The 26,536-nt window shown below is 39.9% G+C and overlaps 1 protein-coding gene across 4 annotated transcripts in view; it reads right to left on the bottom strand.

Annotated features, from left to right (window-relative positions):
- The window catches only part of LOC144592116 (protein unc-13 homolog B-like), a 344,358-nt gene that overhangs the window by 87,599 nt on the left and 230,223 nt on the right, over positions 1–26,536 (bottom strand). For all 4 annotated transcript variants that reach the window (XM_078396494.1, XM_078396502.1, XM_078396509.1 and 1 more), the window contains 8 exons: positions 23,176–23,291; positions 19,352–19,515; positions 17,568–17,718; positions 16,393–16,461; positions 13,962–14,051; positions 9,190–9,324; positions 7,294–7,427; positions 3,011–3,096 (listed from right to left, as the gene is read on the bottom strand). In XM_078396494.1, the coding sequence (XP_078252620.1) occupies positions 3,011–3,096; positions 7,294–7,427; positions 9,190–9,324; positions 13,962–14,051; positions 16,393–16,461; positions 17,568–17,718; positions 19,352–19,515; positions 23,176–23,291 (945 nt within the window). The remainder of the gene's footprint in view (positions 1–3,010; positions 3,097–7,293; positions 7,428–9,189; positions 9,325–13,961; positions 14,052–16,392; positions 16,462–17,567; positions 17,719–19,351; positions 19,516–23,175; positions 23,292–26,536) is intronic.

Genomic DNA, 26,536 nt, shown 5'->3' with positions numbered 1-26,536 from the left:
AAATACCACACCATACACTGACACAATTCCCACAATATCTTTCTTCTCTAAATTAAACTTAATTCTTCTCTTTAAGTACAGGTTTGTACTGGAAAATAATTGCACAGCTATCACCAAATATGAGGGACTATACTTGAACTGTTTTTTTTCTTCCTTGTCAACTTTTTCCTTGAGATGGATGTTGCGCCAGAAAGGAAGAAACAATTGACTGCAATTGAAAGTTAACATCACCAAGATCTGATTATTTATCTTCATTTTATAGTCATCTATATACTTCAACTCTCCTTTGTTTGTTTGTTTGTTCCTGAACTACAACCAAAACGGTAGACAATGACGCAACAGTTTTAGGCCCACCTTACTCACCGTCGTCCCTTTGGTGCTAATGGAAGAAGTTGCAATGAAATCGGTGTTATATTTTTTAAGCTATTCACATTTTAAAGTTTAAATCTATCTCCTAGGGAGGGAGGGGGAAAGGAGGGAGGGGGGTGGAGGGAAGATAAGGGGGTTGAGGGGGATGGAGTGGGGAGGCAGGGGGAGGGGAAGGGGAGTTGGGGGGATGGGGGGAGGGTGGAGAGGGGGAGAGGGGAGGAGGGAGGGAGGGGAGGGGAGTAGGGGAGGGGGAGGGAGGGGAGTGGGAGAGGGGATGGGGAGGAGGGGGAGAGGGATGGGGGAGTGGGGGGAGAGGGGAGGGGGAGGGGGGAGGAGAGGGTGCTGCACCAATGCAGGAGAGGTTTGGGCCCAATGGTTCCACTTGGTCAAATACACTAGAAAACGTAAACACACCAGGAGATTCAGCAGGCCAAACACTGGCGCTCAGTCTGCCAAAGCATGCTCGATCTCCTACTTGCCAACCATTTTAACTCCCCATTCCATTCACATACTGACATTTCTGCCCTGGGCCTCCTCCATTGCCAGAGTGAGGCCACACACAAACTGAAAGAACAGCACCTCATATTCCACTTGGGTTACTTACAACCTAATATTATGAACATTGAATTCTCCAATTTTAGGTAAGTTTGGGCGGCAGGGTGGTGCAGCGGTAGAGTTGCTGCCTTACAGCGTCAGAGGCCCAGGTTCAATCCCGATTACGGGTACTGTCTTTACGGAATTTGTACATTCACCCCGTGACCACGTGGGTTTTCTTTGGGTGCTCTGGTTTCCTCACACACTCCAAAGACGGACAGGTTTGTGGGTTAATCGACTTGGTATAAATGTAAAATTGTTCCTAGTATGTGTAGCTAGTATTAAAGTGCGGGGATCCATGGTTGGCACGCACTCGGTGGGGCGAAGAGCCTGTATCCGTGCTAAACTAACCTACAAACAACACCACCTCCCCTCCATTCTCCCTCCTTTTTACCCTCCTCTTTCCCCGTCCCCTGTTGGAATTGCACACATTTCTCCCCTTCCCCAGTCTCCTTCTTCCTATATTTCTTCCTTTGGCTTTCTAATTTGCATTTTTTACCTCCTTATCTCACAATTTTGCCTTTTCTTCTCTGGCCTTTGTCCATCCATTTGCCAATCAAATGCCCCGACACCCGACCCCCCCCCCCCCCCCTCATCTATCATTTGCCAGGCTTTGTCCTGCCCCAACCTCTCATCCAGCTTTCTCTTTCCCCCACCACAATCAGTCTGGAAGGTCCCAATCCAAAAAGTCATCTTTCCATGCTTTGCAGAGAAGCTGCCTGACCCGCTTAGTTACTCCAGCACTTGTTATCTTTTTAGAACAAAGCACCAGATAATTAATGGTTCACGAGAGCTTTGCATAGTGTGATATCAGTTTTAATTTCCTAAATCTAATTTGACTTTTGGGCTGTGGGAGTTTTAATTTCCTTTATGATAAGATTCATTGTAACTCTGATGTTAAAGCATAATCTGATATTGCTCAGTCACTTCACTGTAATGATACATTAAATCATTATCTTCTATAATTAACTTTTTATAAACATTTTATTTGAGATGAGAATTATAACTGCAGCAACAATATATTATTTAAAACACCAATCAGTGGAAATTAATTTATTTTATTACAAATGCCTTTGCAATAGATTCTCAATAGCAAACTGAAGCCAGTTTAGTTTAGTTTAGAGATACAGCGTGGAAACAGGCCCTTCGGCCCACTGAGTCCCCCACAACCAGCGATCCCTGCACAATAACTGTTCTACACACACTAGGGGCAATTTACATTAATTCCAAGCCAATTACCCTACAAACCTGTACGTCTTCAGAGTGTGGAAGGAAACCGAAGATCTTGGAGAAAACCCACGCGGTGACAGGGTTTCTTAGAGGCTATGGGGTGAACCTATTGAGGTGTATAGGATTATGAAGGGCATGGATAAGGTGAACATTAACACTATTTTCCCAGTATACAGGATTCATATACTAGAAGGCACTGGCTAAGGTCAGATCGGAGAGATGTAATAGGGACCTCAGGGGCAGCTTTTTCACTCAGAGAGTATCTGTACCTGGAATGAACTACCAGAAGAAGCAAAAGAAGCAGATATAATTATGACTTTTAAAAGACAATTAGACAGTTATATTGATGAAAAAGGGGTTAGATGGATAAATGCAGGCAAATCGGACGAGCCTAATATGCTAATTTGGTCAGCAGAGACAAAATTGGCTGAAGTCTGATTCTGTGCAGTAGCTCTATGACTTTACGATACCACGACATTACTAATACAACTCTAAACTGTATTTTTTACAAAAGGAAAATGGAATACAGTGATAATATAATTACCAAGCCCTTTCAATTGAAAAATACCAGCCTAAACCATCCATGTCGCAAATTATACGCCAACAGTTCAAATGACAAGGAGGGAAGGGAAATAAATGCTTGCGATACCCTTGCCTCATGAATAAATGATTTTTAAAAGTTCTATATAATTATCTCACAGTCTGTCTAATATCTGATAGTTGCACCTTTTAATGTTAGGAAAATTTAAAAGTAGTTAAATTATATCTTTGTTCCAAATGTTTTACACATACATTAACACATAAGCTTAACACATACCTTCCATGGCATATTTCATATCCTGTGCAAATAAGTTCCACATTACTTCGGCACTTATCTTGCCTACATTAAGCTCTTGAGGAAATCTGAAATTAAAGAGAATTACTGCCAAAATTGGTCATGTACGTATAATGGATATTCAGCCAAAACATTCAGCATTTGCAGCAAATCTAATACTTCATGAGCTTGATTCAGAAAAGTTGGCAAAAAGATAATCATTAGCACTTCACTAATTGACCAATATAATTTGGTAAAACAAACCTTCCATTCCCATCCTTACAAGCATCAAAAACAAGGAAAAGAAATCAGATAGGCAATGAAAACCAATACACTTTCAATTTTCACTACTGCAGGCTACCTCAAACCCAATCTTGCAAAGTATTGGCTTCTCAAAGAAACTTGTTCACCAACCATAAAAACACCATACATGCATAATTCCCTGGGTATTAGGAGAAGATTGCGTATATAAACTTCTTCATCCTTTTCAAATTGTTCCCTATTCACACAATCATAATTCTCGCTCCAAACTCTCAAATCCCCTAAAGTACTTTACCTTCCTCTACTCATCTCACCAGCCCTTGCAATGAATTTCTTCATGACACACAACTCCCAAACTACATTGTTGACTCAATAATTCCCTGCTCTTTTAATGGTCCTGATTAATGACACCGACTCTAATCTACGATCTTGTGGCCTTCCCAACACTGTTTCTGCCATAGGCCCCTCTCATTGATGGCCTTTACCGTTCGAGCAACCCTAAGAATAGTTTATGAAACCAATTATCTTTTGCTCTCTCTCTCTCCCTGCTTTCCTCCCTCTCTCATTCCTTCACAAATGTAGGACAGTGCCTGAAACCCAGTCAGTTTATTGATCTGCCTGCGGGACCTCAAAACTGAAGCACATAATGCTAATGTGGTTCCACCATAAAATTTGTTAGACACAGGAGAAAACCAATTTAGCTGGGTTTCCTACTGAAATCCACCTCAACGGTCCAGCCTCCCTATTAACACAGAGAATAGTTTTTCCAAAGTCTTATTTTGAAATTAATATTCTTTAAGATCAGTTTTGCAACAAGAATAAGCCTGTTGATACCTATATCACACTGTCACTGCCAAACATTTAAAATGTTAATTATTCACAAAATGCTGGAGTAACTCAGCAGGTCAGGCAGCATCTCAGGAGAGAAGGAATGGGTGACGTTTTGGGTCAAGACCCTTCATCTGATATGTTAATATTACTTCTCCTTTCTAATCAGAACATTTCCAACAAAAAACACTATAAGAATCCAACAGGTCAAACAACATCTGTGGACACATCTGTAGGAGTCCCGATGCAGGGTCTCAACACGAAACGTCGACACACAACGTTTGCCTCCTCAAGTGCTGTCTGATGCACTAAATTCTTACATTATTTTATTTTTCTTTCCAGATTCCGGCACCTACTGTCTCTTTTATGTTCATTATTATTCTTAATCTAGTCCTTTCACTCTTATCAATTATTTAGCTTTCTCGCTTATTCATTCTTTCAATAGCTACAATATGTTATAGTATAATAACACATCAGTTATATTAATTGGCGAATAATCCGGTATCCTAATGTCTGGAATCATGAGTACCATGCTAGCTAAGAAATATAAGTTTAAATTGAGCAAACAAATCATAAGTAAAAATATTATTTCATTAAAGGCAACCATAATATTCCCACCTAATTACAAAACTTAACTATTTATTAAACTTCTTTCATTGAAATAAATCTGTAGTCCTCACCATTCAGTGAGTAGTTCAAGAGTAATTTGATGGGTGATTGACAATAGTCCTGACAGCAATACATACAATGGCTGAATAACGCAAAAAATAAATAATATATATATCCTAATTGACTGTGCAGGTCCATACTGTGTATGTTTTCTTTTTAACTCTGGATTCACTGATGATTTACAATGAGACAACTGCCTCACAATTACATCAAAAGGCCATTTCTAAAGATATCCCAACATTAGAAGAAGGGCAATTGAGGCAAATAAGGAAATTATAGGCTTGAGCCTTACATCAGTGGTAAGAAAATTATTGGAGAAGATTCTGAAGGATGGGATCTATTCACAATGGTAAAAGCATATACCTATTAGAGAATTGGTTAATTAGGGATAGTCTGCATGGCCTTGAGCATGGGAAGTCATGTCTTATGAACTTGAGACGACGGAGTATAGTGTCTGGAAATGGGTAAATAGTGGAGTTCTGGAAGGATCAGTACTGAGACTTCTGTTGTAATATATATATTAATTTGGACAAAAATGTAGGTGGTCTGATTAGTAAGTTTTCAGAAGACATAAAAAATTGATAATGAGTAAGGTTGTCAAAGGATTCAGCAGGGTATGGACCTGTTGGAAATATGGACAGGGAAATGGCAGAGGGAATTTAATCCAGACAAATGTGAGGTGGTACTCTTTGGGAGGCCAAATGTAAGAAAGCACACACAGTAAATAGGAAATAAAATAGCAAAGGAGCACTGATGAGCTGAAAGTCCATTTCTCCCTGAAATTAAGAAATAAGGTGTGTGCCTTCATCAGTTGGGGTTGAGTATAAAAGCCAAGAAGTCATTTTGCAGCTGCATTAAATTTTGATTAGAAACATAGAAACATAGAAAGTAGGTGCAGGAGTAGGCCATTCGACCCTTCGAGCCTGCACCGCCATTCAATATGATCATGACTGATCATCCAACTCAGTATCCTGTATCTGCCTTCTCTCCATACCCGCTGATCCCTTTAGCCACAAGGGCCACATCTAACTCCCTCTTAAATAGAGCCAATGAACTGGCCTCAACTACCTTCTGTGGCAGAGAATTCCACAGATTCACCACTCTCTGTGTGAAAAAAAACGTTCTCATCTCGGTCCTAAAAGACTTCCCCCTTATCCTTAAACTGTGACACCCTTGTTCTGGACTTCCCCAACATCGGGAACAATCTTCCTGCATCTAGCCTGTCCAACCCCTTAAGAATTTTGGAAGTTTCTATAAGATCCCCCCTCAATCTTCTAAATTCCAGCGAGTACAAGCCGAGTCTAATAATAATAATAATAATAATGCATTACATTTATATAGCGCTTTTCTAGAAACCCAAAGACGCTTTACATATTAGATCTAACATAAAGATAAATAAATAAACGAACAGAAAAGGATGAATAAGGTGGAGCGGCGGTCAATGATTGAAGGCGGTGTTGAACAAGTGAGACTTCAGTGATGTTTTAAATGTGGTGAGTGAGGAGGAGTCTCTGACGGTTTGGGGTAGTCTGGGGTAGTTTGGGGTAGTCTATCCAGTCTTTCTTCATATGAAAGTCCCGCCATCCCAGGAATCAATCTGGTGAACTTTCTCTGTACTCCCTCTATGGCAAGAATGTCTTTCCTCAGATTAGGAGACCAAAACTGTACGCAATACTCCAGGTGTGGTCTCACCAATGCCCTGTACAACTGTAGTAGAACCTCTCTGCTCCTATACTCAAATCCTTTTGCTATGAATGCTAACATACCATTCGCTTTCTTCACTGCCTGCTGCACCTGCTTGCCTACTTTCAATGACTGGTGTACCACGACACCCAGGTCTCGTTGCATCTGCCCTTTTCCTAATCGGCCACCATTCAGATAATATCCTAATCGGCCACCTCATTTGGAGTATAGTGCGCAGTTCTGGTCGCCCCATGACAAGAAGGACGTGGAGGCTTTGGAGAGGGTGCAGAAGAGGTTCACCAGGATGTTGCCTGGATTTGAGGGGATTAGCTATAAAGAGAGGATGGATTGTTTTCTCTGGTGCCTCAGAGGCTGATAGCTAATCTGCTAGTACTCTAAAATTATGAGGGGCATAGAGTCAGAATTTTCTTTCCCAGGATAGAAATGTCAAATACTAAAGGGCAAAGTTTTAATAACAGAGGGGGAATGTTTTAAAGAGATCGGTGAGGCAATTGTTTTTTTTACACAGAGTGCGATCTGTTGTCAGGGGAATTAGTGGAAGCAGACACGATAGCAATGTTTAAATAGCATTTAGACCAATACATGAATAGGTAGGGAATGTGCAGTTTACATTAGCATCATGTTCAAATCAGGCATGTAGGACGAAGGGCCTGTTCCTGTGCAATTGTATATTCTGTGTATCTTCTATCAGAGTTACTTCAATCTCTGACACTAGGCATCCAGGTTTCATTCATTTTCCGTACAATGCTCAATCCTTATCATGCCAGTTTATGAAACAGAATTACTTTTATTGTATTGTACATTATTAAAGTGGCTTTGCTTACTGATTAAGTACTGGAGTGTATGAATTCTTATCCTCTTCAATAATGGAGACTATAAGAGTGATGAGCTTTGGCCAGAAATCCAAGTTTTTAATACTGGGTCCCTGCTCCTCAGGAGGTAGCTCTTGCTTTTTATTCTGTGAAAGAGATGTAAACAACACTTAAAGCATTGAATATCTGTTAAAAATTGTGTTTTATATGATGCCAAAGAAATGTTTAACTGAAACCTGCCAACTAGTGCACCAGAATACAAAAACAAAATGCTATCAATTTATTTCATTTACCTCTCTTCTCTGAGGTGTCATTCTGCAGTCATTCCTTATATAAATGGCCAATCTCCATAAGATAAGACTATACAGTATTGATGGTTTATTCTACGTTCTAAAACACTGTGACCAATCCTGCAGTGATTTATGTTGTTCTATTACCAAGAACATAAACACTGGATTGAACATAAATATATTGGGAGCAATGTTTACAGATTTTTTTAAACCATTACTAATTGCATGTTGCACAGAGAAAACTTGATCAACTTAAAACATACTTTAAAATGTACCTCTACAGTGTAAAAACTGAAAGTTATTATTCACTGCATCACCTCTCTAATATTGTCAAGGAAATTAAAAGCATCAAATCAAAATTACACTGCATTCCTTTCCATTTGCTGAGAACAATGACGTGGACAGTTGTGTTAGATCAAAATTTAACAAAGTACAGAGTTACATATTTAACTTGCAAGGAAAGATTTATAAGCTTGTACTCTTGGTTTCTGATTGTTTCTCTGTGAAGCATTTTGGAATGTTTAATGGATTAAAGTTGTTACAGATAAAAGGGGTAGATATAATTACAATTAGGGTTAAATTAAAGTATCATATTATTGAAGTTTATTCAAAAAGGTAAAATCAGCTTATATGGAAGTCAGCAATTGATGATTAAATGGCTCTTCAATGAAAAGTTTTAAATTTATTGGGTATATTCTGTAATCAAGTCAGTGTGATCTTCTCTCAGGCAGGATATGAGCATTCAGCCAGTAAATCATTTTATTTCCTGCTAAAACTAACAAGCTATCGTGAGGGACCCTGCTGCTAGCATATTCTTCACTGATTAACTTGGGTCCTTGGTATCTCAGCCATGTGCTTTGCCATCTGCTTTGCTAACTGAAGCAAGACTTTTCGTCACTTGCTTAGGAATCTCTATTTTTTAAATTTCCCAACTTGCCTTCACAGTTACAATGTGTCGCAGCACATTTTACACAGTGGGAAAGTCACAAACAAGGACATGTAGCTAGCTACCAAATAAGGAACAGGTTATTTAAAACTGAGGTGCAAAGAAATGTCTTCTCCCGGAGGTTTATGTTTAGGGTTATTATTATCACATGTACAGAGGTACAGTGAAAAACGTTGTTTTGCACACTACCCAATTAGATCAGATATAACATACATTAAACGGTTCAACTCAAACACAAGAACAATAGATAAAACAAAGGGGAACATACAGCATAAGAGTGCAGAATATAGTTCTCAGCATTGTCGCGCATCAGTTTCATAGACAAAGTCCAACATCTCAATGGGAAGAGGTGAATCGGGCAAGACCCAAGCTTATGGAAGGATCACTCAGGAGCCTGATAACAGAGGGGAAAAGGCTGTTCCCGAGCCTGGTGGTGTGCACTGAATGAATTTCTGGAAATGTCTGCCTCCAAGGATGATGGAGGCCAGATCATTAGATTTATTTAAAGAAAAGAGAAGATTTAAAGAGAAGTTGAGGCCAGCATAGGTTAGCCATGATTATTTTGAATGACAGAATTGATGGACCTGGTGGCCTATTCCTGCTCCTATTTTCTTGTCTTCTTGTACTTTCAATAAGATACTGGGAGATTAAAGCTGATAGCTTATCACTTACTGGATCAGTCTGATATTCGCGACTATACAATTCATGACAGTTGTTGAAAATGTATTCATAAGTTGAATTGAGGCAGGCTTTTACACAGTCCTTCACCACTTGACCAGCTCGAGGTGGACTCTGCAATTCTTGCACCTAAACAAAAATAATTACAGATGTTTAACTTTTGTTGTTTGTTCCAATATATTGAAATCAACATTTTTACATTCAAACTCATTTAGATGATAAAGTAAAACAAAATGCAAATTAACATTTTTAATTAAAAAGATGGTAGAAATATTGTCCAGAATTATAAATCAAATAATCACAGCACTCTATCCAAACGTTACAGGACATGATGATGGAAAGGACATGATTGCTAATAAAGTCATACTAAAGTTAAAATTGTATCATGGCAATAAAGACAATGATTGACTTCATCTTATGGAGGACGAGGTGAAATTATGAGTATATCAAATTATGAGAGGCATAATTAGGAGACACAGTCAGAACCTTCTTCCCAGGGTGTAAATGCCAAGGACGAGAGCGAAACGTTTTAAGGCGAGAGGAGCAAAGTTAAAGGAGTGTGTGGGTCACGTTTTTCTACATGGAGTGGCGGCTGCCTGGAATGCACTGCCAAGGGTGGTGGTGGAGGCAGATACAATAGCTACATTAAAAGGGCTTTTAGATCAGCACATGGATATGCAGGGAATGAATGGATATGGTTCACGTGCAGGCAGAGGAGATTAGTTTAACTTGGCATTATGTTCAGCAAGGACATTGTGGGCCGAAGGGCCTCTTCCTGTGCCGTACAGTTCTATGTATGTTCTATGGGGGAGGGGGGGGGGGGTGGAGGGAGGGTGGACTAATAAAAACTCCTACTCCCACCATCTACAAAGCCACCAATCCTAATGCGTTATCAGTTGTAAATGCACAAAATGCTATCCTCCTGCAGCTCTCCAAGTGCAGAACATATCCAGGCTGGGGCAGAAATAAAGAGTCTTAATTTAAAAAACTCCTGCATCTTAACACTGTAATTCTTAGAATACTTTGTGCAATTATGTAAAACCCATATTGGAATGAGGAACAATAGATAAGAAGATGATCATAATCTGGCAACAAAGCAGGAGATAGAAGACGGAGGTGAGAGAAAAAGATGTGTTTAGTGACACAACACCAACACCACAGATGCAAGCAATAAATATATACAAAATGGAAGTTTTAGTATCCTGCATGACAACCTGGTAATCAATAAAATCATGGGTGATCTTTTACCTCAGAATTACTTTCCTGAACTAATTTTGCATCCCTTGATTCTCTTAATATCTAAATATTTATCAAACATTATTTTCTATATACTTCGCAAATAAGCCTCCACCACCCTCCTTTCTGAACTAAAGGTGCAATGTCTTATTTTTAAACAGTAACTCCTGGTCTGAATTTAGTTCAGTTTAGTGTTAGTGTAGAGATACAGCATGGAAACAGGCCCTTTGGCCCATGGAGTCCATGCTGACCATTGATCACTAGTTCTATGTAGTCCCATTTTCTCATCCATGACTGACAGACTAGGGGAAATTTAAATTTAAAAAGCCCAAAATAATGTACAAACCAACACATTTTGAGAGGCAAAACCTGATCACCTGGAGGAAACCGTCACGGTCAGGGAGAACTGCACAAAGACCGAGTCTCTGGTGCTGTGAGGCAGCAGTTCTGCCAGCTGCACCACTGTGCAACCCGTTCTCCCACAAGAGGAAATATTCTCTCCCCATTTACCCTGTCACGAGATCACAAGATCTTATAAGCTTCAATCAAGTTCTGATCAGCTGCCTTCTCTTTCCACCATCCCCGCCTCAATCTCCCAGTTGACCTAATCTGGAAAGAGTACATTTTCCTTTGCAAACTCCATTGTGGAATTCAGCAACAGGCCTCTGATGGAATGTCACGATTGTTAGTCCATCTGGCTTTCATCTTGAATAAAATTACGTGGGTTGAAAAGATATTGCTCAGTGCAAGTCACACAAGGGGAAAAAAGTGATGAGGCAAGTAGAATGAAATAAGTAAGAGTTAAGGAAAAGAGTGGAGGAGAAAGAAGGATTGGAGGGGGCAACATAGAGTGGGGGGGGAGAGATGATGGAGGAAAAGAGAGTGGTGGGGGAAAAGAGAGTGTGGATGGGGAGAACAAAGAATGGTGGGGGAAAAGAGAGAGAGTGATGGGGAAAAGAGAGAGAGTGGTGGGGAAAAGAGAGAGAGTGGTGGGGAAGAGAGAGAGAGAGAGAGAGAGGTGGGGAAGAGAGAGAGTGGTGGGGGAAGAGAGAGAGAGTGGTGCGTGAAAAGAGAGAGTGGTGCAGGAAAAGAGAGAATGGATGGGGAAATGGGGGCAGAGGGAAATGGGGCAGAGGGGGAAATGAGGGCAGAGGGGGAAATGGGGGCAGAGGGAGAAATGGGGCAGAGAGGAAAATGGGGCAGAGAGGAAAATGGGGCAGAGAGAGAAATGGGGCAGAGAGAAAAATGGGGCAGAGAGGAAAATGGGGCAGAGAGGAAAATGGGGCAGAGAGGAAAATGGGGCAGAGAGGAAAATGGGGCAGAGAGGGAAATGGGGCAGAGAGGGAAATGGGGCAGAGAGGAAAATGGGGCAGAGAGGAAAATGGGGCAGAGAGAGAAATGGGGGCAGTGGGAGAAATGGGGGCAGTGAAAGAAATGGGGGCAGTGGAAGAAATGGGGGCAGTGGAAGAAATGGGGGCAGTGGAAGAAATGGGGGCAGTGGAAGAAATGGGGGCAGTGGGAGAAATGGGGGCAGTGGGAGAAATGGGGGCAGTGGGAGAAATGGGGGCAGTTAAAGAAATGGGGGCAGTGGGAGAAATGGGGGTAGTGGGAGAAATGGGGGCAGTGGAAGAAATGGGGGCAGTGGGAGAAATGGGGCAGTGGAAGAAATGGGGGCAGTGGGAGAAATGGGGGCAGTGGGAGAAATGGGGGCAGTGGGAGAAATGGGGGCAGTGGGAGAAATGGGGCAGTGGAAGAAATGGGGGCAGTGGGAGAAATGGGGGCAGTGGGAGAAATGGGGGCAGTGGGAGAAATGGGGCAGTGGAAGAAATGGGGGCAGTGGGAGAAATGGGGGCAGTGGGAGAAATGGGGGCAGTGGGAGAAATGGGGCAGAGGGGGAAATAGGGCAGAGGGGGAAATGGCAAAGGAGTCAAAGGGGAAAGAGGAGAGGAGACGGGAAAGAGGTGGTTGGGGTGAAAGAGGAGGTAAAGTGGAGTGCAGACGAGAGAAGAGTGAATGGAAAGAGATGTAGAGGAACGAGGAGGTAAAGTGGAGTGAAGAGGGGAGAAGAGTAAAGAGGAGTGAGGTAAGAAAACGAGCAAGAGGAAAAAGCGAGCGAGAGGAGTAAGATGGAGGCAGAAGTAAAGGCTAAATATGTGGAAATCAGAAGCAAAAACATGTGGGGCAAGGGAAAACGGGAGAAGAATTATATATAAAATGTGCAGGCATAGAATGGAAAACAGCTGTATAGAGACTGATGAAGGGATCATTGTTGTGACGTTAGTAATCAAGAATTAAATTACTGGATCATCTCAAGTTTATTCTGTAAGTGTCGTACAGTGCACCTTTTAGACTGTTACCTAATTAATATCCTTGGAAGTCTTTCTCTAGAGTATGAGCTCACTTTGGGATGTCCGACCACAGATGACAAAAGTCATGAAAATGAGAATGAGAAGCAAAACAATAACACACATGTTCAGCTAGCAGCTGGGAGCAAGGTGGGAGAATGGGTTGGGACCAACAACACCTGGCTCACAGACGTCAGAACTGACACCACACTAGGCAGAAAGCCAGAAATATAAGGAGCCAAGTTTGCATTTAACTGCAGGCACCATAGATGGAAGAAAGTCACACTGAGCTGTAGATTTAAGGTACATCCTGGATCTCCAAGGAAGAATTGTGACAGTTGGAAATTCAGTAAGCAAGTGGCCAGGTCACACATAACACAAGCTCAACAGCAGTGAATTTGGGGGAGAAATAAAAGCCACAACAAAAAAGTAACCCATGTTAATATTTGCATTTCCAATCTAAAGTTTTGGTTTGCAAGAGGCAAATTGATAGGTGACAAAAACCGCAGAGATGTAACCTTAAAGGGAGGCAAAATAAAATGAGGTTATGAAAATCACGTGGAATTTTAATCTTAACTTCCTTATTTCTACATTTGAAATGACTGGAATATGCTAATTGTTTAAATGTCGCAATAGAGCAGCAAATAAAGGCTAGCAGCTGGGAGCAAGGTGGGAGAATGGGTTGGGACCAACAACACCTGGCTCACAGACGTCAGAACTGACACCACACTAGGCAGAAAGCCAGAAATATAAGGAGCCAAGTTTGCATTTAACTGCAGGCACCATAGATGGAAGAAAGTCACACTGAGCTGTAGATTTAAGGTACATCCTGGATCTCCAAGGAAGAATTGTGACAGTTGGAAATTCAGTAAGCAAGTGGCCAGGTCACACATAACACAAGCTCAACAGCAGTGAATTTGGGGGAGAAATAAAAGCCACAACAAAAAAGTAACCCATGTTAATATTTGCATTTCCAATCTAAAGTTTTGGTTTGCAAGAGGCAAATTGATAGGTGACAAAAACTGCAGAGATGTAACCTTAAAGGGAGGCAAAATAAAATGAGGTTATGAAAATCACGTGGAATTTTAATCTTATCTTCCTTATTTCTACATTTGAAATGACTGGAATATGCTAATTGTTTAAATGTCGCAATAGAGCAGCAAATAAAGGCAATAGATAATTTACCTTCATTCTGAAGAATGTTATGCTAGTCAGCAGATCAACTGTAGATTTCAGATCTTGCAACCGTTCAGGACTACTTGCAGGGAAATTATTCTGGAAAATAAAAAAATAACTTAGATTCTTTAAATTGCCATTGATCATCAACATCAGATGGAGACAAACAAAACAAGAATTTAAAATCATATATTTTTTAATGGACTGTTAAATTTTTTAATAATTTCTCACATCATTAAATATTTTAGCAGACAGGCCAACTCATTCCACCACTCATCACACCACAACAAGATTTCATCTTCTGTAAGCATTAATTGTACAGACACAGAATGTCAATATTAAGGATTCTCTGGGATGAAATACAGATAAGAAAAAACATCAACTCTTGATTCCTCAACGAGGAGTTTGAGATGATAGTAATCCAACACAAAATATTTAAACCTGATGGCTACGATTTGACTTCCTTCTTAAAATTTACACCAATAACTGAAAGCCAACAAACATAGAAAATTACAGCACAGGAACAGACCCTTCAGTCCACGAGTTTGTACTGAACATGGTGTCAAGATAAATAAATCGCATCTACAAATATAACTACTACAATAACATATATTTGCTCTAAATCCAAGTGACCAGCTGAATGCTGGTTCCTGGCCCACTTCTTTCTCGCCTGCCCTTCATCCCACTGTTTCCCCATATTGCTTGGGGAAAGTTGGCAGCAGGCTTTGGTATTGGCAGTAATGACTGCAAAGGTTCATTTCAATCACAACAGCTTATCCTTTTCACTGGGGTAGCTCACGTGTCCCTTTAAGTCACCAGCCCTTTCTTCAGATGTTGCTATATATTGCAACAACACCAGCAGATGCCAAGGGGAGGGGTGAGTATAGGAGGCCCTGTTCAAAAGACTGAAATCTATTACTGATCATTTTCAGTGTATTCGTGCAGCTAGCTTAAGAAATATATGACAAAAACATAGAATGTCGATCATGTATAAAGTATTTAACATTTATTAATAAATGCTTTTGTACAATATTCGATAGTGAGGTAGGCAAATGCAGTGTTAGCATTTATTTTGAGAGAACTAGAGTAAAAAAGTAGGGATGTAATGCTGACTTTATAAGGCACTGGTCAGACCGCATTTGAGGTCTGTGAGCAGTTTTGGGCCTCTTATCTGATGAAGCGTGTGCTGCCATTGGAGTGGGCCGAGAGGAGGTTTGAGAATGATCCCGAGGATGATTGGGTTAATGCATGATGAGCGTTTGATGGGACTGGGTCTGTACACGCTGGAGTTTAGGAGGATGACGGGGACCTCATTGAAACTACCGAAAAAATAAAAGGCCTGGATAGAATGGATGCGGAGAGAATGTTTCTGCTAGTGAAAGAGTCTAGGACCAGAAGACATAACCTCAGAATAAAAGGAAGCACCTTTAGAAAGATGAGGAGGAATTTCTTTAATCAGAGGGTGGTGAATCTGTGGAAATCATTGCCACAGACAGCTGTTGAGGCAAAGTCATTGGGTATTTTTAAGGCGGAGATTGACAGATTCTTGATTATTAAGGGTGTCAAGGGTTATGTGGAGAAGGCAGGAGAATAGGGTTGAGAAGGAAAGATAGATCAGCCATGAATGAATGGTGTGGACTCGATGGGCCAAATGGCCTAGTTCTGCTCCTATGACATAAACTTAAATTCAAAAGAACAACATTTCTAACCATCAAAATAAATGTTCACCAATTTATAATCTCTCTCAAATATTTAACGAAACTAGTTTTCCTTCCCTAAATACAGGAAAATACTAATAGTCTGGTATTTGATTCTTCAGAAATGAAGAATGATGGTTTGGCACCCAGCTTGCCCAGTTTTGTTTCCTATATTCCCTTTAAACTCACTGAAGCCAGTTTCTAGTGCACAGTTTAAAAACACAAAATTAAATAATTCCATTTAAATTAAACTAACCAGATAGTGTTTCGCAGCATTCTAAAATTCAACAGGTTTCATTTCCCATGCTCCTTAAAAAGTCACTGTGGGAATGGTTCCAATACACTAACAAAATATTGGCATTTAAATCACCTCCTGTCAAATCATGTGATCAACTAGACGGAAATAACAATATGATAAAAAGAAATTTCCTGAAACATTTGAGCTCCAATTGTTTTGGGTGCACATAATGTTGGGTAAGTATTGAGGCACTGCCAGTTGATCAACAAGGAGTTGGAAAGGTCCTATGCCACAACAGTGAAAACAAAAGCAGTGTGAAAATATAAGCCGAACTACTATGAAATCTTAACTCAACTTATTTATCTTTTAATAGGACATAGGAAATGATGGTGAAAATGAGAAAACGATGACATATGCTTGTTGAGGCTTTGGCCCAATCTACAATTACAGTCAAGAAAAAGCCATGGAATCATTTAGAAAAATAATTTTACCGTTTTACACTTACCCTATACATGGAAAGATCAATGCGAAGTGAATTGTGCAGTTGATCAAGCAGTTTCACAAACCTCTCTTTCTAATTTATTAAAAGAAAAAAGAAAAAAATTAGAATTTCAAAGTAAAGCATTGCTGGCAAAAACCTCTGGCCTAATAAAATAGACAGAACATCAAGAATATTCTTGTTATTAATCAGAATGTAGTACCTTTATTCTCGTTTCCATTTAATCACAGCACACAGCATGTGAATGTTTTCTTTGAATTGGTTTCACATCTAATTTGAGCAATGACTGCATTCCAGACCTTCTAAGCAACAGACCATTTATTGTCCAAATATTTCAATAGCTACACTTAGATTGTTAAATGTCAAATAATGAATCAACAGCATATTGTGAAATAAGCTATTTGATGTAACATAATGCACTAATCATAGAACAGGCCCTTCAGTTCACAATGTTTGTGCTGAACATGCAACCAATCTCATCTGCCTATATGTGATCCTTATTGTTCAATTTTCTGCATATTCATGTGCGTTTTGAAAAGCTTCTTAAATACCACTATCATATTGACCTCCACCATCACCCGTGGCAGCTCATTCCAGACACCCGCCACCCTCCGTGTAAAAAACTTGTCCCGCACAGGTCCTTTAAAATTTGCCCCTTTGTCCTTAAAGCTAAGCCCTCTAATCTTTCATATTTCCACCCAGGAAAAGGTTCTGTCCACCCTTTCTATGTCTCTCATAACTTTAAAGTTTATAAACTTTTAACAGGAAGGAAAAATAAGTTATGTGCCAAAAATAGTGAGAATATTAATTTATACAATTATATTATTTTGAAGGTTACAACAATGAAAATACACAAACATAAATAATTAATACATCAACAGCAAACAAAACATAAATGGCACATTGTCTCTGAAGTTCAACAGAGTATGTTCTTAAATGACTGTGACTTTGAAGCTCTGTGCAAAGCAGGAGAGAAACAAGTAGCTGAAGGCAAGCTGTATGGCTCTCATTGACCTGCAAATGGTCCTCGGGAAGCATCCTGAACATGACCACTCTAGCACCTAGCTCCATGGAAAATTAAACATGGGGAGAGAGAGCATAATTGTAAGTAAAATAATATTATGAAACTGCACAAAAATAAATAACACCAATATTTAAGACAAATTTAGGTATGAACATACCCCAAAGTTTGAAGCAGCGAAGCGATCAGAGGCAGATACATTGGTAGAGGCAGTAGTATGTGCATAGTATGCATTGATATTAGCTAACAAGGTGCTCATTACGGCTGGCACTCCTGGACACATGTATTTCGAAGATAAACAAGCAAAATGCCTGGAACAGCAAAAGCCTACAGTTAGATGTTAGATACAAATGAAAATTGCTCACATTTAAGAGTAGAACAAGTTGGGTAGATTTTCCTTCATTTTTCAAGTAGCAATAAGATCTCATTTTGCAAATCCAAGGTAAAATAAAATCCCAAATGCAAACTTTTATGTAAAACAAATATTGAAAATAACAATAGACCCACTTCCGCAGGCCTTAATTCTAATGGAAGATATCCATATAATGACATTTTTACCCCACAAGATATACTTATTCAAGATTACCAGCATATATAGTTTCCTATATTACTGTTTACTTTGGCATTTGTTCTTTTCTTGATACTTCAGTTTGAAGAATCCACCTTGCGGTTCTTCTAATGTTTTAATTCAGTGAATGGATATGGGCTTAGCAGGGTGAGCCTGTATTTAATAGCCCATCACTAATTAACCCTGAAAAGGTGTTGGTGAGCTGCCATCTTGAACACTGCAGTCCTTGATGTAAAGGTACATCCACAATACTACTAGAGAGGGAGTTCCAGGATTGTGACGGAGTGGGGTGAAGGGACAACAATATATTTCCAAGTTAGGATGGCATATGACTTTGAGGGCAACTTCCAGCTGGTGATGTTCCCATGTTTTAGCTGCCCTTGTCCTTCCAGCTGGTAGAGTCATGGATTCCAGGTTAAAGATACTGCCTAAGCTATTTGGTGAGTTGCAGTGCATCCTGTAGATGTACAAACTGTTGCCATTTTGCATTGGTGGTTGACAGATGGGATGCCTATCAATCTGCTGCTATGCCCAGATGTGTGATGTCAAGCTTCTTGTGTGGTATGAACCTGCACCTATCCAGGCAAATAGAAGGTAATCTCTCACTCATAATTTTAACCTTGTAGATAGATTGTGGACAGGCTTTGGGGAGTTAGGAGGAGAGTCACTTGTTCCTTTATTCCTAACCTCTGACCTGCTCTTGTGGCCACATTATGTAAATAGCTACTCAATATGTGGGGTGTTTTAGGTCAATGAAAAAGCACTGCACAATTACATTACATACACAAACATGAATACTACTGGAAATTATAACATTCAATTCATGGGATTTGTTTAATTTTTCATTTCAACTCAGCCAAAATAATAAGGATGACTTTAACCGTACAAATCTTTTGAAAGCCAGCTGAAGAGTTCCCAAAAATGTACCTTTTGACATATTTAACCCATCTCACCATTTTCAATTAAAGAGTATTTGAGCTGGCGATACAAGTTTTGACCAAGGAGTGGTTTTGCAGAAGAGGAATGATGACGTTAAACAACATTCAATTGTGTAATGAATAGTCCAGAGTAATAAACTTTTACATTTGTGACCAATTGTTGATAGCAAGTAAGCAGCAATATTCTAAAATCCAGGGTTAATCTACCTAACATTGTCAAGTTCACACTGTTTGCCATCTGTTTCAGTTCCCACCCGCCTTAATCTCAGTTCTCAAACTATTATGTCCTTGAAAATATGACAGAATGTGAATTTGAGCTGCACTACATTATGCTGCTATTCCATATATTTCATTGTTTAATCACGAGTAGAAAAACACAGGTTTTATTTGTCCTGTCAGTTGTTACTAGTCTTTCTAAAAAATATATTTTAAACTTACGTCATTGCCTGGTAAATGGATTCTATTCCGTAACGCATTGCAAATTCATCCACTATTTCTTGTGCAGTTTCATCAAAGTAAACTTTCCACGCTTCATCACCTTTAGCATCTGGTATTTTTACAACACCACTACTCTGAAGGTCTGTGAGACAATGGAAAAGGTTCTGCAAAAGAGAAATAATGACTGGTTTAGCATTAATCAACATGCAATTGTGTAATGAATAGTCCAAAGCAAAAACCTTTTTATATTTGTAACCAATTGTTGATGGCAAGTAACTCCAACAGTCATGACACTCAGTGAGTTTGAGATCATTAGGTTGCATATTCCACTTTAATCATGTGGTACAAACAAATAAATGACTCAACAGTATGTAAAACATTATCTCAAATTTAATCAGCTGTATTCTCTAATGCTGAATTTCATTGCCATTGGATGGCATCATGAATTAAAATATAACTACTTTTAAAATACATCTGTCCGGTAGCATTTTGATCTACAATATTGCTGCCTAACTGCCTAAGATTGCAATCAGCTGCAGAAAGGTTTGTCCTTTCCTTCATAAAATTCAGGCTTAATTTATAATAATGCTGCTCCTACATCAGTTCGCCAAAGTTTGGCATATTGGAGTACTTTCATCTAGGTTTTCATCAGTCCAACAATTTCCAAATCCTGCTCACTCTTGGTTACTCATTAGTCAGGATGTTGGAGGAGTAGGGATTTGGGAGGTGACGCTGACCCAGATAACAGCCCAGGGCTGTGAGAGTGACAGAGAACAAGGCCCCCATTGTGTGCCTCTAGTGCTCAGATAAATGGGAATGAAAGTATATCAGATTCAGTTTGGTGCAATGAAGGGGGGGGGGGGCGGGTGGGTGAGGAGGTGGAGGTGGGGGCGGTATGTGGAGTGGTGAGACTTACTAAGTACCATATGTAAATATGAGAACATATGAGAATTAGATCTGTAGGAAAGCTTTCACATAATTTATTTTAGTTGAATCCAAATCCAACGCTTGGCTGTAAAGACCTTGTTATCCTGAGAGGACCCAGTGATGGGTCTATTGCGACAATTTTCTTTCATATCTCCAGCAATATTCCAAAAGCAGCTCAGGGGTGCATGTCATCTCAAATGCCAATAACAGAAAAAATGCAAGAACAGTGCAAGACATAATTGCAACCAATTACAGGAAGTATCTGCCATATAAATATTTATGTATTATATAGGAATAACTACCATATGAGGTTTCTTTATTTCTTTTAAAGCTTTTAAATTAAGTTTTTTTTAAAATTAAGCCATTGTGTTCCAACACTCCTTTAGAATCCCTTCCTTCCTTCTCAATTACCAACTCCATAGCCATCTTTTAACACGAATGTTTGTCAAAAACTGAATGTCTGATGATCCACAATTTATTGCCCACATACAACAAAAGTTAAATACAACAAAGTCAAAGACTCATAGAACAGTACAGCATAGGAATACGTCCTTCAGCTAGTCTCAGTCCTCCAGCAACTCACCTAGGGCTAGAGAAGATGGAAAAATCTTCATCAAGGCTCCTGCAATCTCTTCTCTTGTCTTTCGCAATAACCTGGGATAGATCTCCTCAGGTCCTGGGGATTTATCCACCATAATGCTCTTCAAAAGCACCATCACCTCCTCAACCTTAATCTCAAACTGCCCTTGCATATTAGTATTATCCACACCGACCTTACTGTCCTTCACAGCCTTCTGTTTGGAGAAAACAGTTGAAATGTACTCATTTAGTACCTCACCTACCTCCCCTCACTCTAAGCACAAATTCCTTCCCTTATTCTTGAGAAGCTCTTACTTTCTCCATGCACCCTCTTGTTTCTAATGGAGGCATAAAGCTATATTGTTCACATTTGCCAGTGTGTTCCCATATCTCGTTAGATTCCATTCCTATCTCAATCACCACCTCCATAGCCAGACTCACCAAACCTATTTCATGGCTCTTTTGACCGTTCAAATCGCCTGCTTGAGTTCTTTCCTCCTTGCTTTATATTCCCCAAAGGCCCTGTCAGATTTCAACTTCTTAAATCTTGCATGCACTTCATTTATCTTTTTGATTAAATTTACAATCTCTTTGGTCATCTAAGGCTCCCTTACTTTGTCAGCCTTTTCCCTCCTCCTTATTGCAATAACTCCCACACGTCAGATGTGCACTTATCCAGTAACAGCTGCTAGCAACGTACCCTCCTGAGCTACTGATTAATAACCTTATAATTTGCCTTTCTGCAACTTATTAAGATCCCACAAGATCCAGACTTATCCCGATGCAAAACAATCCTAAAACTTATGGAGTTGTGATTGATATCCCCAAAATGCTCTTCCATTAAAACACCAGTCACCTGGCCAGGCTCATTTCCCACACAAGGTAGAGTAGGGTCCCTTCACATTTTGGACAATACACATACTGTTTCAAGAAACTCTTTAGAATACACCTAAAACATTCTGCCCCATCTTAACTTTGAGACTGACCAAGTCCCACTCACTATATGGGAAGTTAAAGTCACCCCTTAAGACAACCCTGTTGGTTTGGCATCTTTTGCTAATCTGTCTATATATATGTTCCCCTATCTTCCACTTGCTATTGGGGGAGCCCATGATACACCCACATTAGAGTGTTTGCATCTTTCTTATTTTTAAGCTCCAGTATTTCCTCTCAGTGCTGCTGTACGTCTGATTAGTAGAGTAACTTCTTCACTGCTTACCCCCCCCCCCCGCTCTATTATATCTGAAATTAGAGGGCTTGCACCATTCTTATTTATATAGTCCTGCAGCACAGATAAACGCCCTTTGGTCCAACTCGTCTAAGCTGACCAAGATGCCCCATTTCCCCGTGTTTGGTCCATATCCCTCTAAACTTTTCCTATGCAGAGTAAATAGAAACACGCAATTTCCAGGAGCTCACTTGCCCATACTTTGTGTATTATGACAAATTCCCAACCAGATGCTTTAGACATTGAGGGCAAATACAATTTTCTCAAATCAAAATTGCTTCATGAATTTTATTGGACAATCAAGTAAAGAATAAGAATGGACATATTTTCAGCTGAACTAGAGACAAGAATAGTCCCACATCAAGTACAACATAGCCTAGAGCAGAATAACATCTCTTTCGCTCTATGTTCACACCAGAATAAATTGTTTTCAACAGGTAAAAAATAATATCATTTCTGACACTTATCATTTTGGTTTCTCCAGTGAGAATGACAAATTTAATGCACATATGAGCTGTGAACCCGTATTCATTAGTGAAGGGGTTGGCAAACAGGGCACACAAGAGACAAGGTCAAACAGACACACATGCAATTTCTATTTTCATCAATCCATGCTGGATTTGAATTCAGACTCCAGATGCTCTGATGCACTCTGTGGTCATGTTTTGACTTGGATAATTAGATATTGCCTTCAAAATGTCTTGCTGACTTGCTTCCACTTTCTCACATCACAAAAGAATGACATTATTTGAAGGATACTATATTTCCTGATAATGTACCATCAACAATAGCCTGGTAGCTTGTGTATAAATAACATACAATACAATTAGTGCATCATTAAAGTTCATGTTCATAAAAAAATTAAACACAATGTAATAGATTCAGTTCAGTTGCTCGGTTGATAATGAGATTGTATTTCACTGTTGTAGTTAATTACCATGCATTACTGTATTTCAATGAGCATTCAGATCAGCACTTACATTTATGACATGAATCACTTAAACATTAACATTTTGTGACAACCTTTGTCAATTTTTCAATCAGCCATATATTACGGAAGGGATGGGAGATACCCAAGTATTCAACTTACTTCATGAAGACAGGTATACTGAATGTGATAAGGAGCGACTTTCTCTTCACCTTTGATTTCAACACTGATCTGTAGTCGAATAGCACCTGAAACTGCAGATTTATCTGTTCTTTTCTCTAAAAATTGAATAAATGAACTCACATCATTTGTCATCCATGGATATTTATATTAATATGTCACCACAAAACAGAGTTCAACTTTAAAATCTCCAATTTCTGAAAAACACTAACAATGAAAATCTGGTTTATTTTTTCTTTGTATGACCAAATGGGATTCTAGACAGCAGCTTGAAAGGAATTTAAAAGCTGACTTATCAGAGACTCTGATTAATAGTAATTAGTCATTTTGATCCAAAAGGAACTATTGGAACAGTACAATTATCACGTGTAATACAATTATAAATGGCAGAATATTTCCTATTCCCAAAAGTGATGATTAAAATTGGGAAGGCTGTATTATGGGTCAGCATTCAGTTATTTACTCTCAAGAGGAAAATATCTAGGACAATATGCAGGAAATTGCCTATGTGTCATTTCCAGACAGTTTTTGTAGGGGCTCATTAATTCGCTGCAATTTGCTCACAAATAATACTCTCACCTATTTGGATAATTCTCTGAACATTTCACAAAAGTCTGGCATAAAGAAACGTGGAATTTTGAGTCATGAACATCCTTAAGCAATTGCTGTAACTTACAGTCTGATTGTTATCCCGGTTTGCAGGAGCAATGTCAATAACTTGTCAACAAAATTTAAAGACAGTATCATCTAATTGACAGAGTACTATTTGGTTGACAGACATCTGGTTTAGAGATACATATGTGGACAATAGATTTTTTTAAAGCCATTTAAGCCTTAGTAGAATACATCCAATTCAAAAACAACAACTACTTACATCCATACAGCATCTTTGACATAGTAACAACATATATACAAGAAATATTTTTTAAAACAGTGCATAGCTATCTTTACATTCATCAGGTCTATACATTTGGAACTGTTAGCACATCTAATGTACAAGATACCACTGCCATGCCAGATGGCTTTCTCGGACGATGTAAACTTCAAGTGTTTGAGAGGCTTTTTACACAGAGCTTATCCATCAATATCTGGTAGCAAAGGACCGTTGACCACTACAAATCCTTTGTAATGGCTGCAAATCCAATATTGCCCCGAGAAGCCTGGAATGTGCCCTGGAAGTCCAACATATTTTAAGCATTCCAAAGTGTGTCTTTCACTACGTTAATGATCTTCCAGCAGCAGTTGATATTTGTCTCAGTTTGCATCACTGTGAATAGTTTAGAGGGCCCTCTGTTACACAGTTGCTTGGGATAAACCTCGATAAAGACTCTTGCATTCTCCACCAGGCCTCCACCAAGAGGTGGGCCATAGTCTCATCGTCCTTGCAATTGTCATGGGGATAGTATGCACTGCAGATAAGATTCCAACTGTGAAGGAAGCCTTTGAGAGGGAGGGCGCCTGTCACTGGCTGCTAATATTGCCTTGGTGCTTGCTGGTGAGTTTCTGGTGATGAGACATTTTGCCATATGGCAGTCTGCTCAGGGAACCATCCCGAAGCATCCATGATGTCCTTCTCCAGCAAGGCAGGATGTTTGGTGCTGACCACTGCCTGATAGAGATGTGGTCAAAGGTATTTTCCTGAAGTAACATTTCCATGTAGGACAGGTTGTGCAGCAAGGTCCAACTGAATAGACCATTGCGTATCAGTGGGCCCATGCTTCATTAAACCAGGCACTGGTAGAACCTCAGCATGTAGTGACACTTGGTGCTTGACTGCGCACACCTTGGTGCAACCACACACAAAGGTATTCGTGAGGATGAGAACTCAGTCACGGCAAGATAACCAGATTTTGACGACTTCTCATGACCCAGGTATTTATGTGGCTGATCCATTTCGGTTCTGATTAATGGTGACCCCGAGGATGTTGATCGTGGGTGGCCTGGTAATAGCATTGCCAACTGATGCACAGTATGAGGTTGTCAGCCCATGTCTAAGTGTCTTTGGGATCTTCCTGTATGCCATACATGGATGATGTAATTCATTAGCTGAGGGGTTGCAAATGGAATTGACCATCAATGATTTGTGAGAGGGAAACACCAACATGGACTAACGCAAAGTGCTGATTGTTTTGTTAGTGTGTTTCCTTTCTGTAACCTGCTACAGTACAGCTACACAACTAATTAACAGAGGCTTTACACTCGAGTCTTGGGTTCAGCCATTTTAATTCAGGATCACTCTCGCTACAGCCTCATGGGTAATATATCCCCGGTACTGCACCACCGGGTGCGCTATTCCCATAACATCCCCCTTTATATACAAAACAGATATGTACAGGAACTTTACATGTATAGCCATAAATTAAATTCTTCCATGGTATCTTATTTCACTGAGTCCAACATGTCTCCAACAGTCCATTTTCCAACATGTCTTTGACAATCCATTTCCGTGGTAGCTTCCAAATTTTCCTCCCTTGGATCTGCGACAGTTCAGTGCTCGGAATTATCTAAACTTTGAACAACACATGTCTGTTTCCTCATTCCCTTTCCCTTTTTATCTATTAATTTGTTTGTTTATTTATTTAGTTTTATTAGCCATTATATAAAACAATGCATATCAAACTATAACCGAAAATATAACATTAACTTTTTAAACATAACCTAATAGCCTTTACATCTATATTTAACTACATGTACAGGCCCTATCCTTATTTGGGCACATAATCCTGCAGATAGCGTGGTTTTCGAACGCATCTACCAGATCTTGTTGTCAGGGTTTGATGCTCCCTGGGGACCGGTGGTCGGCTCATAGGTCGATTTTCTCGCTCCGGTTCAGGCAACGTCACCAGGTCATCTAGGTCAACATCAACGCGATGAAATGGCTCGTTGGTCTTCCTCAGATGGCGCCGATTCCGACGATAGGTGACGCCGTCCTCGGTTCTGACTTCATAAGATCTGGGTTGCGCAACACGGCCTACAACCACAGCCTTCCTCCAGGACTGATGTCGATTATCGGTCGACTTCACTCGAACTGGATCGCCAGCTTTCAGGGGAATCAGATCTTGAGATCCTCTGTTGTAGTAGTCTGCTTGTCTGTCTCTAGCTGCTCTCAACTCATCTCTTACTTTTTTTGGAATTTCAGATTTGAGCAGCCTCTGAGTAGTCGGTAGAATGGTCCTGGTACGTCTGTTCATCAATCTTTGAACTGGACTGCTACTCATGCCAGGTGTTGGTGTGTTGCGAAAAGCTAGTAGGCTCAGGTAAGGATCAGCTCCGGCAGCCTTAGCCTTCCTCAGCAATGACTTCGCAACTTTCACACTGCTCTCCGCCTTTCCATTACTCTGTG

This window comes from Rhinoraja longicauda, chromosome 1, assembly GCF_053455715.1.
Source record: "Rhinoraja longicauda isolate Sanriku21f chromosome 1, sRhiLon1.1, whole genome shotgun sequence".
NCBI lineage: Eukaryota > Metazoa > Chordata > Chondrichthyes > Rajiformes > Arhynchobatidae > Rhinoraja > Rhinoraja longicauda.
This window is presented reverse-complemented; position numbering and strand designations above follow the sequence as displayed.